This window comes from Adiantum capillus-veneris, chromosome 1, assembly GCF_014529385.1.
Source record: "Adiantum capillus-veneris isolate H3 chromosome 1, ASM1452938v2, whole genome shotgun sequence".
In the NCBI taxonomy this organism is placed as follows: Eukaryota; Viridiplantae; Streptophyta; class Polypodiopsida; order Polypodiales; family Pteridaceae; genus Adiantum; species Adiantum capillus-veneris.
The window spans coordinates 134,546,069-134,558,238 of NC_140931.1; the positions used below are offsets into that span (position 1 = coordinate 134,546,069).

General features: G+C 45.5%; 1 protein-coding gene across 4 annotated transcripts in view; it reads left to right on the forward strand.

Annotated features, from left to right (window-relative positions):
- LOC147465609 (beta-amylase 2, chloroplastic-like) overlaps positions 1-12,170 on the forward strand; it is an 89,085-nt gene that overhangs the window by 57,263 nt on the left and 19,652 nt on the right. For 2 of the 4 annotated variants that reach the window (XR_015189313.1, XM_086520863.1), the window contains exons 4-8: positions 4,572-4,775; positions 4,864-5,049; positions 5,192-5,356; positions 5,929-6,189; positions 6,273-6,491. Coding sequence is in view for 3 of the 4 variants with exons in the window: in XM_086520863.1 (XP_086376989.1) it covers positions 4,572-4,775; positions 4,864-5,049; positions 5,192-5,356; positions 5,929-6,189; positions 6,273-6,491 (1,035 nt within the window). In the remaining variant the exon portion in view is untranslated. Of the gene's footprint in view, positions 1-4,542; positions 4,776-4,863; positions 5,050-5,191; positions 5,357-5,928; positions 6,190-6,272; positions 6,492-12,170 lie in introns of all 4 variants that reach the window. The other 2 variants (XM_086520875.1, XM_086520872.1) reach the window with 2 other exon arrangements.

The window sequence follows — 12,170 nt, forward strand, 5'->3', positions numbered from 1 at the left end:
CTCTCTATGAGAGAGAGAGAGAGCAATTGCTTTTGATTTGAAGCTTTTGGGGCTCTGTTTTTGGGCATCCCATGTAACCTTTAAATTAGTGGTGAGTGCCTCACTTTTCAGAGCATCTGGACGCAGAGTCTGAGAGTGAAACCCTAACCGCTCTTTTGTACTTTGATGATTGATTCATATAAAAAGAAATACCGAAAGGGGCGCCAGTCTTTGGGGCCAATATCTCTAGGCACGGAACTCCGCTGGGCCAGTGCAAATCTATTGTGATCTGTGAATTGTTTTGAAGTGGTTATTTGGTGCTGTCGCGGTTGATTGTTGACTTGGAGTGTCCAAGTCTGTTACAGTATGAATGCCCGAAGCATCCAAACCCTTCAAATATACGGCAAAATTCAAATATGGAGTCGTGTCAGATTCAGAACATTGTCCACCTCCTGTAATGGACAAAGGCAAACAGGAAGTTCATGCGATTCGAGTATCCAAAGTGGTTAGCGCCTTGATGCTAAATGCCCACAATCGCACCTCAGTTCCTATTGATCTTTCTAACCAGGTTCTTAGCCTTCTTGGTTTCATTGGTCAACATCCAATCAATGTGCTCGTGGAGAGTGGATGTTCCACAAATTTTGTGAGCACTTCCTTAGTGAGCAAGCTTCACCTACCAACCCAACAGAATTTGGAAGCTTTTCAAGTGGAACTTGCAGATGGTTCGTTTTTGAACTGCAACAAGAAGCTTCAACAATTACAATTACAGTTTCAGATTCAGGATTATCAGGATCAGTTAAGCTTTGCCGTAATGCCATTATCACACTAGAACATGATTCTTGGTCAATCTTGGCTGTACCAATATGATCCTGTCATCAGCTTCAGAGATCATTCTATTCGGCTTTATCATGATCATCGAGAAGTGGAACGTCGTGGTCTTTTTAATGCAAAGCCTATCACCTTAGTCTTAGCTTTACAAGTTAAGCGTTTGGTTCGCAAGCGTGATTGTGCAACAACCTTGGTTATGTTGCGAGAAAAAGAAGCAGAAACAGATTACACATCAAAATCCTCAACATCACCCACTGCTTACTTGCAACAGTCCTTCTCTAAACCATTCATGGACTTATTTCCTGATGAGCTCCCAACTACATTACCTCCTCGTCGTCCTGTGGATCATTCCATTGATTTGATTCCCAGACAACCTCCTCCAATTCGAGCTCCTTATCGCGTTTCATATTCAAAATCTCAAGAAATTCAGTGACAATTGGAAGATTTATTGGATAAAGGTCATATCCGTCCCATCAAAAGTCCTTTTGGCGCTCCAGTCTTATTGGTAAAAAAGAAGGATGGCTCCATGCATCTTTGCATTGATTATCGTGCTCTCAATAAGTTGACGATAAAAAAAAAATTTCCTTTACCTCCCATCGATGAACTACTGGGTTCAAGGGTCTATCCCAAGATCGATCTAAAGTCAGGTTATCACCAGATTCACATTAGAATTGGCGATGAATACAAAACAACTTTTTGGACAAAGTATGGTCATTATAAATTTCTGGTCATTCCTTTTGGGTTAACCAATGTCCCAACAACCTTTATGACCTTGACGAATGAAATTTTTGGCTCTTATTTGGATAAACTTGTGATAGTATACTTTGACGACATCCTTGTCTTCAGCAAAACTATGGAAGATCACAAAGAACACTTGCAGATTGTCTTTGAGACATTACGTACAAATGTATTGTACATCAACAAGAAGAAAAGTGAGTTTTTCAAGGATCACGTGAATACCTTGGACATGTGATTTCTGCTACAGGGATTGCTGTGGATCCAAAGAAGATCAAGGTCATTGTTGATTGGCCTTTACCTCTCACTAGTACAAATTTGCGATCTTTCTTGGGTCTTGCTAATTTTTATCACACCAAAGTCTATAAGTTCTCAGATATTGCTTCTCCTCTAACGGAATTGACAAAGAAGGATAAGTTACATTGGACTCCCGAAGCAGAAAAGTCCTTCAATGAATTTCAAGCATGCTTTGACGACAACACCTGTCTTAGCAATTGCAGATCCTACTCAACCATGTGACGTGATGACAGATGCTTCTGATCGAGCATCAGGTGGTGTTCTCATGCAAAATGATCGTGTTAGCAATACAGATGCGATACCCAGCATATGATAAGGAATTTTTGGCTATTGTATATGCTTATTGCACTTGGAAACATTACCTTCTTGGCACAGATTCAGTGGTTAAAACAGATCATCAGCCCTACTTTGCCCACGTTCCAAATGGTGCTGTACTATCATCTTGGAGAGTTAGATAACTTTGGTGCGGCGAAATTTGAATAGAATTAAAAAAAAAACATTTCAGCCATATATGTTGGTGAATTTAATAGCAAATCAAGCGCATCCGCGTTATCCACATCATTGATGTTGTTCTCCTCTTCATCTTTGCATGAGGTTGCCTTTAAAGTCATCGCACTCTGCTACCTTTGGAAAGATCGAATTGTTTGTAGAAGAACAATCGACTGAGCTCTAATATCATTGAAACCTTTCTGTACGTCAAGAATGGACGGTGAATCACAATAGCAGACACTTCAAGGGGGGAGAGAGAAATGAAATGTTATATTAAGGTCTTCAAAAGGCCAAAATGACCTATGAGACCAGAGCGTTACAATGCGGTGGATCTGATACAAAGTCAGAGTAACAAAATGAAATGACAAAATGAGAGAGAGAGAGAGAGAGAGAGAGAGAGAGAGAGAGAGAGAGAGAGAGAGAGAAGAAGAAGAAGAAGAAGAAGAAGAAGAAGAAGAGAGTTTTAACGTCGTAGACTATCCAAAAAGACATAGGATTGCGGAGTTTCTTCTCGAGAAGTGTTGGCCAGTGTCCATGAAGGGTATTTCTTTTATATTGCAAAAGATGGCTAATACAAGTTGCTGTCAAGGTTTTCTTGATCTTCACAAGTGCTCCAGCCTTCGTCGTCTTCAAGAAAGCTCAAAGCCTTGGTTGTCTTCACACATGCTCAAAGAGATGGGCAATGGATGCTCCATTCTTCCTCCTTACATGCTCTCGAAGGAGTCTTTAAACAGGTACTGGCCTAGCCTTTTGAGTGCCCCTGACCATTGGCTTTTCAATTGTCTGACCTTTGGCTTTTCATTTATTCGACCTTTGGCTTTTCATTTGACCGACCTTTGGCTTTTCATTTGTTCGGCCTTTGGCTTTTCAATTATCCAACCCCTTGGCTTATAAAACAAAGGGTTGATTTGTGTTGTGCACCTCACTTTTAGGGCTGATTTGTGACAGTTGGTCTTGCCATTCAAGAAGAAGCTTGCCAGGAAGACTCCAAAGAACAATCTTGATAAGACTCGAGAAAATAAAACACTCAGATTCTAAGTTAGACACATTAGAATTGCACTTGGATGAATGCCTCTGTGTGACAAAGATTAGGTAAGGAGAGTTATGTGATTTTATTAATTTAGAAACTGTAGAAGGAGATTCAATAGGGACAGACTCCCGTCAAAGTCATCTATGACAAGGTCCTTGGTGTGATTCTTCAATTAGAGTTTTTGAGCCTGAGCCCACACTGTCACTTTTCTTGTGGTGCCAGGGCATCGGCATCGTGAAAAGAATATCACCCCTCCAAAGGCATAATATGAAAGTCCTACCCTTAAACATGCAAACGGAGTTCGCCAATCAAAGGTGTCACTACCACCTCATCCCCTAGTGCCCAAGTCACATCCATCTATGGTCCCATCTCCCTAGGCTTCATTGCCGCCATCTCTGGTGGAATAACGCTGATCTTGGCACCCATGTCGAAGAAGATCAAGGCCTCTTGGTCCCTCACTTTGCCTCAGGCTCTGCAAAGCTCTGTCGGCGCATTGTCCTGCTGATGCACCAGCAAATGCCACAAGTTGTTAATCGGGACCCTTCTTGTTAACAATTGTTGTTAACAAGAAGTGTATTGCAGTTAACTTCTTTTTACATTGATGAGCTGTCGTGGTTATAATTGTTTTGTGTGAGCCCACTCACATAATTTCAAAACTAATGAGGCCCATGGCCTTTGATTTATAGCACCGGCCCCAAAAGCAATACGAAAGCATATGATATTTACGACAGTCCTTAAAAGCACTTAAAATAACCCATAGGGTATCTACAATAAAAAGCATGCATGAAATGTGCCATGTTAGGACGCTTAGCCACTGCCACATCAATATGGATGCCGCGTTTTGTGCCACGTTTCACGGGTCATACAGTTTCACAGCAGCAATCTCTCTCGCTCTGTTTTCTGTTCTGGTCTGTCCATCTGCAGGATGGGTCTTGCCACGTATCATTTGGCGACAGAGTTTATTGTGTTTGGCTTTATCTTGAATCTTTTAGATTTTATGAATTAAAGTTGAGTGGCTATGAGGGTAGGTTTTGCACGCACAGCAATTCTCCTGTTACTTTAATCATATGCTGGACGGTTTTTGAGTGGGCTTACAATATATTGCATAGGTTGTATTTTGTGTGGTCATTGTGTTAATCTGTTTTATGGAAGAACGTCAATCATTCATATTTTGCAAGGTGCAGTCATGAAGACCGAGTCATCTGTCTTGCAGCTTTCTGTTTTCAAGGACAAGAACCAGTTGGTGAGCTCAGAAGGGTTGAAGCGTAGTCTTTGTGAGATCAAGTCTGCAAATATTGATGGGATTATGGTTGAATGCTGCTGGGGCTTAGTGGAGAGAGAGAATCCTCAACAATATGATTGGTCTGGCTATGTGAAACTTTTCCATGCCATACGGGAAGCAGAACTGAAGCTACAGGCATTAATTTGTTCATTCATATTTTGTAGCCAATGAATTGTGTGAATATAGATTTTAATTGGTTTGACTTATGGTTTTATCAAATCAGGTGGCCATATCCTTTCATGAGTATGTTGAAAACGACATGGTTATCTCTCTGCCAGGGTGGATATTGGACATTGGAGAAGAGAACCCAGACATTTTTTTCACAGATCGAGAGGGTCGTCGTAACAGACAATGCCTGTCGTGGGGGGTGGACAGGGAACGGGTTTTGAATGGCAGAACAGGCATGGAGGTAACATTACAGGCTTTTCTGTCTTTATTGCAGAATCATTTTTTTCTACTTTTAAAGGATTTAAGATGCCTCTTACATTTTGTATATCAAATGTGAGTCCTGCACACTATCTTCAGTGTTTTAATGTGAATGCATATTGTAGGTGTATTATGACTTTATGCGAAGTTTCCGGCAGACTTTTGAGCACTTCTTTCAGGATAAGACAATAATCTGTGTGGAAGTTGGTCTAGGGGCAAAAGGGGAACTTCAGTATCCTTCCCATTGCAAGGAGCATGGCTGGATTTACCCTGGCATTGGACAATTTCAGGTTGCACACTACATTAATAAAATTTGCTTGTCTAAGAATAAAAAAATCTGGAAAACAATGACATTGTTATTTATGTTATACCTCGATCTTAAGCATGCTGGCATCAAAAAATGGTTGTGTTTCTTGACAGATGTGCGTGTGTCTTTTGGGAAAGAGGGGGAGGGAGTGGTGGTGCCTAGTTCTACAATGTCTATTGGATGACTTTAGTGGGGATTTCATAGTATCTACTCAATAACATGTATGGATGACTATTGGATGTCTACTCAATGTCTATTGGATGACTTTAGTGGGGATTTCATAGTATCTACTCAATAACATGTATGATTGATAGTTATGTTGTCTGTGCATGTTTACCAAGGTCTATAAATTGCATTTTTCTCCCATGTAAATTTAGGCCTTTTCCATGTTTATTTAGGTATAGATATAGAGAGCCAAATTTCACAATTTCCACATATGGGTTTCATTGCCTGCAAATTCCATGTTTCATGATGCTCCGTGTACAATGTTTACTGTTATGGAATGTGGGGTTTTGTAGCTGTGAGTTAGTAACCTTAAACTTTGTTCATGTGTAGTGCTTTGACAAGTATCTTGACAAGAGCCTAAAGCTAGCAGCTGCTGCTCGTGGGTGTGTTGAGTGGGGAAGGGTGCCAGAGACGGCTGGATATTATAATTCTTCACCTCAGGATGCTCTTTTTTTTGCTGATGGAGGTGATTATGATAGATTTTATGGTCGATTTTTCCTTCAATGGTATTCAGGAGTGCTACTTGACCATGGTGAGCAGGTGCTATCAGTGGCAAATATATTGTTCAAGGGCACAAAATTAGCCGCAAAAGTATGTATGCTGCACTCTGTAATTAAGCTCCTCAATATTAACAGCCTTGCGGCTTATTGATGAGCTGATCGCATAATTTTCAGGTATCGGCAGTTCATTGGACTTACAATGCCCCCAGCCATGCAGCAGAGTTGACAGCAGGGTTCTATAATAGTTGTAATCGTGATGGGTATGCTCAAATCGTCACATTGCTGGCAAAGCAAAATGCAAGTCTGAGTTTTGTGCCTGTAGAGCCCATATCAGTATCTCAGCAGGACAGCTTTTACAATCCACTAGTTTGTCCCGAAGGTCTTCAATGGCAGGTAAACATTCACGATTGTTTACCTTAGGACCAGATTCGAAAAAGATTCTTGAAGAAACATATTTGCAAGGCGGTTAAAGCATCATTAGAAGAGGTTATTCCCAAAAGTAGGCTGTAGCTTCCTTTAAGGCAGCTACGAGTTCCTTGGCTCTTGCCTGTTTAGGAGGGGGTGGGACCGTGGGTGTGGACTCAATATACATTGCTGACAGAACTTAAATATAAGCGAGGGACACTGGATATGCTACCAGCTCCCATCCATGGTTTTACCGTGTATTTGAGAGATTGTTGCATACCTAGACATGGACAGGTGGCTGATAGCCAGTGGCGGAGCTCATGGTGCATCATTTTTGTTGAGGCCCCTCTACAGCTTTCGGAGCGCTCTCCATTTATTGCGAATAGTCTTGAGGTTAGTGATGGTTCATGCGACTGGGCTTGATCATTGGCCTAGCACAGCAAAGGAGTGAGTGCATCAGCCTCCTGTGATACAGAACTCCTTATTGTAAGGGAGCAGACCCAGATTGATTGGGTGGGATGGGATGCTGCCCAAACATCCTTCTTGGCAGAGTGGATGCAGTAGAGATGCGTTGATGTGGATTTTATTGCATAGCTTTTCTCTATTCGCAAGGGGATTGCACCTCCGGTAGTTGAGATTAAGGATGCCATTCCAGATGATTGGTGCCAGTTATCGTGGGACTACTCGGATATGCCTATGCATGATGGTTGATGGGGATGTTTGGGAGTCAATCCAGGTTGTTGGTTCTTTGAGAAAGAGGTACTCTGTAGACCCCTTAATTTCCTTTTGCGGGTGTTCAACTTTTTAGGGTCCAGTCAAATTCCTGTTTGGGAGACAATATGACCTAGACATTGAATCTCCTTTAAGAAAAACTTGCAATTTGATTACTCGAAAAAGAAGAAAAAGAAGACCAAAGAGTTCAAGAATGGGGTCAAGCCATATGGTTTGACAGTTTCTCAAGCTTCAAGGATGCCCATTGAGCTCTTGCCTACATACAACAGGTTGACACTGCTTTCTTTGGGGGTCGGTTCTTAGAAGCCGTCAAGGAAGGTAACGCTCAAACATGGTGGTCGATCCTGTTCTTACATACGAAAGCTTCGAAGACATTGGAAAAGTTCAAAAGGTTGTTCACGTCGGCAGTCAATCGGTTCATTAGAAAGTTTGCGGAGATTGATTTGCTGTCACGGGAACGGGCACCACGTGCCAACGGAAAGAACAGACTCAACAGACTTTTAGCACTTTAATAACAACTGAACTGAGAGAGAGAGAGAGAGAGAGAGAGAGAGAGAGAGAGAGAGAGAGAGAGAGAGAGAGAGAGAGAGAGAGAGAGAGAGAGAGAGAGAGAGAGAGAGAGAGAGAGAGAGAGAGAGAGAGAGAGAGAGAGAGAGAGAGAGAGAGAGAGAGAGAGAGAGAGAGAGAGAGAGAGAGAGAGAGAGAGAGAGAGAGAGAGAGAGGAGAGAGAGAGAGAGAGAGAGAGGAGAGAGAGAGAGAGAGAGAGAGAGAGAGAGAGAGAGAGAGAGAGAGAGAGAGAGAGAGAGAGAGAGAGGAGAGAGAGAGAGAGAGAGAGAGAGAGAGAGAGAGAGAGAGAGAGGAGAGAGAGAGAGAGAGAGAGAGAGAGAGAGAGAGAGAGAGAGAGAGAGAGAGAGAGAGAGAGAGAGAGAGAGAGGAGAGAGAGAGAGAGAGAGAGAGAGAGAGAGAGAGAGAAGAGAGAGAGAGAGAGAGAGAGAGAGAGAGAGAGAGAGAAGAGAGAGAGAGAGAGAGAGAGAGAGAGAGAGAGAGAGAGAGAGAGAGAGAGAGAGAGAGAGAGAGAGAGAGAGAGAGAGAGAGAGAGAGAGAGAGAGAGAGAGAGAGAGAGAGAGAGAGAGAGAGAGAGAGAGAGGAGAGAGAGAGAGAGAGAAGAGAGAGAGAGAGAGAGAGAGAGAGAGAGAGAGAGAGAGAGAGAGAGAGGAGAGAGAGAGAGAGAGAGAGAGAGAGAGAGAGAGAGAGAGAGAGAGAGAGAGAGAGAGAGAGAGAGAGAGAGAGAGAGAGAGAGAGAGAGAGAGAGAGAGAGAGGAGAGAGAGAGAGAGAGAGAGAGAGAGAGAGAGAGAGAGAGAGAGAGAGAGAGAGAGAGGAGAGAGAGAGAGAGAGGAGAGAGAGAGAGAGAGAGAGGAGAGAGAGAGAGAGAGAGAGAGAGAGAGAGAGAGAGAGAGAGAGAGAGAGAGAGAGAGAGAGAGAAAAGAAAAAAGAAAGAAAGATTTTTAACGTCTATGTCAGGCCGAAATCGGCCTATGAGACAAATCAAATGTACATGGTGTGTATGTCATCCGTCTATCGGAAAGACAAATGAAACAAAAACTGATACAAAACTGAACTGAGTGTAGGTAGTGGGGTATCTGAGGAGGGATGGAGCTCTATCTCTAGGGGTATATGCATGTCTATATGCTCAAGGTAGTACAATCATGAGAATGCATCAAGCTATCTAGCTCCATCCTGTACTAATGGGGGGATGTAAGATGTGGTACATGGGCGGGTCTGGTGCCAAGGCTGCACGGATGAAAGCTGTCGGGTCGGCCCTCATCCGGGCCACTCGCTCCTCAGTGGCACGGCGCTCCCGGGCTCGGATCTCCTCGATCTGTCGGTGGTGGGAGCTCGCGCCCCTGTAGCCTGTGACTCGTGGTCGTCGTCTAGCTCGGCTCACCTCCGCCTGTGGGAGTGTCACTCCCCTCGGAGTGTCTGGTGGGGGAGGGGCGGTAATCCTCTGAAAGAAGTCTGTGAGCTGCGACTGTCTCCCCTCTGTCTGTGTAGCTGTGTGTGGCTGTAGTAGTGTGTCCCGATGGCTCTGTATCTCTAGTAAGAACCGTCCGAGCTGTCTCTGATCTCGAGAGTCCATGATCTCTCGGAGAGTGGGCTGTCCTCTGAATAGGGCCTCATACCTGCCTCTGATCTCAGTGTATGCTCTGCATCTACATACAAAGTGCTCCTCACTCTCCACCTCCTCTGTGCAGGCTCTGCAGACGCGCTCCTCCCTGGGAACACCAGTATGTCGCCCGATCTCAATCTCTAACCTGTGTGAAGCCACTCTCAGCTGACCAATCGCCACCCGTGAGCTATGTGGCATATATGTGTCCATGTAGCGTGGTCTCTGTATGAACCCCCCGGACAATATGGTGAGAAACTGGTCTCTGTAATCTGACATCCTCGTCCCCAAGCCAGGTGACTCCCAGACTCTCCTAGTGTATAGCTGCCACAGATCCTGTCTCAGTACCAAGTTCCTCTCACTGCGAGAGAGGTGAACATATGGTGAGTGGGGGTCGTACTGGAATGGTGGTAGGCTCTCCATGTCAAGACCGTGTCCCTCAAACCATGCTCTGACCTGTGAGTACCATGCTCTCTCATGCCCACTCTCTGATAGCTGTATAGCTGCCTCAAATGCTCTACGAGTAAGTCTGTCAGGAGGTAGCTCTCTCATCCTCTGGATGAAGCAGAATGTCTGGAATAGTGCCTCTACCACCATGGGTGGTGTGTGGCGAGCTCGGCTCTAATAATGTCATGTGGCACTGTCTTCTTGCTGCGGAGCAAGCGTGAGATCATTCATACCTGTGGCCTCTCAAGCTGTGTCCACTGGTCAGCTGTCAATCCTGGTGCCCATACTGCCGCCGAGTACATCAAGGCCGGGGTGACTAAGGTGTCGAAAAGCCACCCCTTCGTGCGGGGTTCCTGAAAGTGTGCCTGGTGGCATCTCCGCTCTAGCATGGCCAGAGCTGCATATCCTCGGGTGAGCCTGTCAGCAGCAGCCTGCCTCATAGTGAAGGGTCCTGGTAGGCTGGTGAATGTGATGCCAAGGTAGACATAGGAGGTGACTACATCAACCTTTCCTCCTGCTGCTGTGAAGGTGGCAGCGCTCCTCACTGCACTGGATGTGTGAAAGATCATAACCTTGGTTTTGCCAAGGTTCACAGTCAACCCCCTGTGTGTGCTGAATTCGTCCAAGGCCTCAAGATGGCGTTGCAAGCCCTCGGGTGACTCTGAAATCAACACAATATCATCAGCATATAACATGATGTGGACCGGAGTACCTGCCAAGTCGCTCCCCTCTCCCCCTGCTCGCAGTATGTAGTCGGAGATCTCGTCGATGTAGAGCCCAAAGAGTGTCGGGGAGAGTGGGCATCCTTGCTTAACACCAATGGTGCTAGCAATGGTCTTTGAAAAACCGCCTGGGCAACGAACTCGACCCGTCACCTTCTCGTAGAGAGCATATATGGCCCAAATCATCTCTGTTGGTACCCCAATGCTGTGAAGGCGCTGGAAGAGTCTCTCGTGTGGGACTGTGTCAAAGGCCTTGCGGAAATCCACAAAGCAGCAGTAAAGCCTCTTCTTCCGCGCCTTTGCCCCATCAATGAGGCAGCGCAGAACGAAGATGTGATCAGTGGTGGAGAAAGCTCGTCTGAAACCTGCCTGGCCTGGAGCTCGTAAACCCTCGATCTCTGCGTAGCAGCTGAGCTGTGCCTCAAGTACTGCTCCATATAGCTTGGCCATCGTGTGGCCAATCATGATAGTCCTGTAGTTCCCTGGATCTAGGGTGTCGCCAGATTTGTGGATAGGCACTATGGTGTGCTGTGTCCACTCCTCTGGGAAGCCCTCCCCTATAGCCCGGTTGAAGACATGTGCAATCAACGGGGCTATAGTTGAGGCCGCATAAATGATGTGCTCACTCTGTAATCCAGTATGGTCAGCTGATCGTCTGTGCTGCATGCGGCGTATGGCCCTCTCTACCATCTGTGCTGTAAAGAAGGAGGAGCACGTGGGGCGTGGCTCGTGTGGCTGTGGGATAGGAGGCTGTCCTGGCACCTCGTAAAGTCGCTCTGCATAATCATGCCATATCTGTGGATCCTCAATAGCTGTAGTCGGACGTGGCTCGTGCAGGGTGCGCCATGCTGTCGCGCTATCCATGCTCATGAATAGGCGGTATAGCTCAAGCTCCTGTGCCTCTTCGAATGCTCGCCGCTTTTGGCGTGTCAGCGTCTTCATATGCCGTCTGGCCTCTCTCTCTGTGATCTCTCCTAAGGCTCGCTGTGCGCGGAGGCGTCGGTATAGCTCTCTGCACTCATCATCATACCAGCGGTTCTGAGGCATAGTCCCGGGGGGGGGAGTGCGTCCTGTGTGAGTGGTGTGTGGAAAGGAGCTAATAGCTGAAGTGTGGAGAACGGAAGAGATATGTGATGTGAGAACTGAGAGTGGTGTGGATGGGTGGAGGAGGCATAGGCCATGCTCGACCTCGGCCGAGTAAAGAGAGGCTAGCTCATGTGTGAAATGGATGGTGGTGTGTGGAGTGTGTGCTGTGGAGCTGTGTGGGATGGTATCTCCGGTGATGGAGAAAGAGAGGTATGTGTGGTCGGCTCCGATGGGTATGGGTGGAATGGTGAAGGATGTGATAAGGTGTGTAGCCTCCCTGGGTCCCAGAATATAGTCGACTGTACTCCCCCCTCCCTCTGCAACTCCATGTGGCATACAAGTCCACCCCAGAGAGTACTGGTGTCACAAAGTGATGACGTGGCGGACAGTAGAAACCCTAATTTTTGCCAGAAACCCTAATTTCCGGAAATTGCGAGGGCTATAATTTTTTTTTTTTTAATAGAAAGATGAGCGACGTAAATTTTGCTTTTTCTCTACCTAATGAGAAAGAGAGA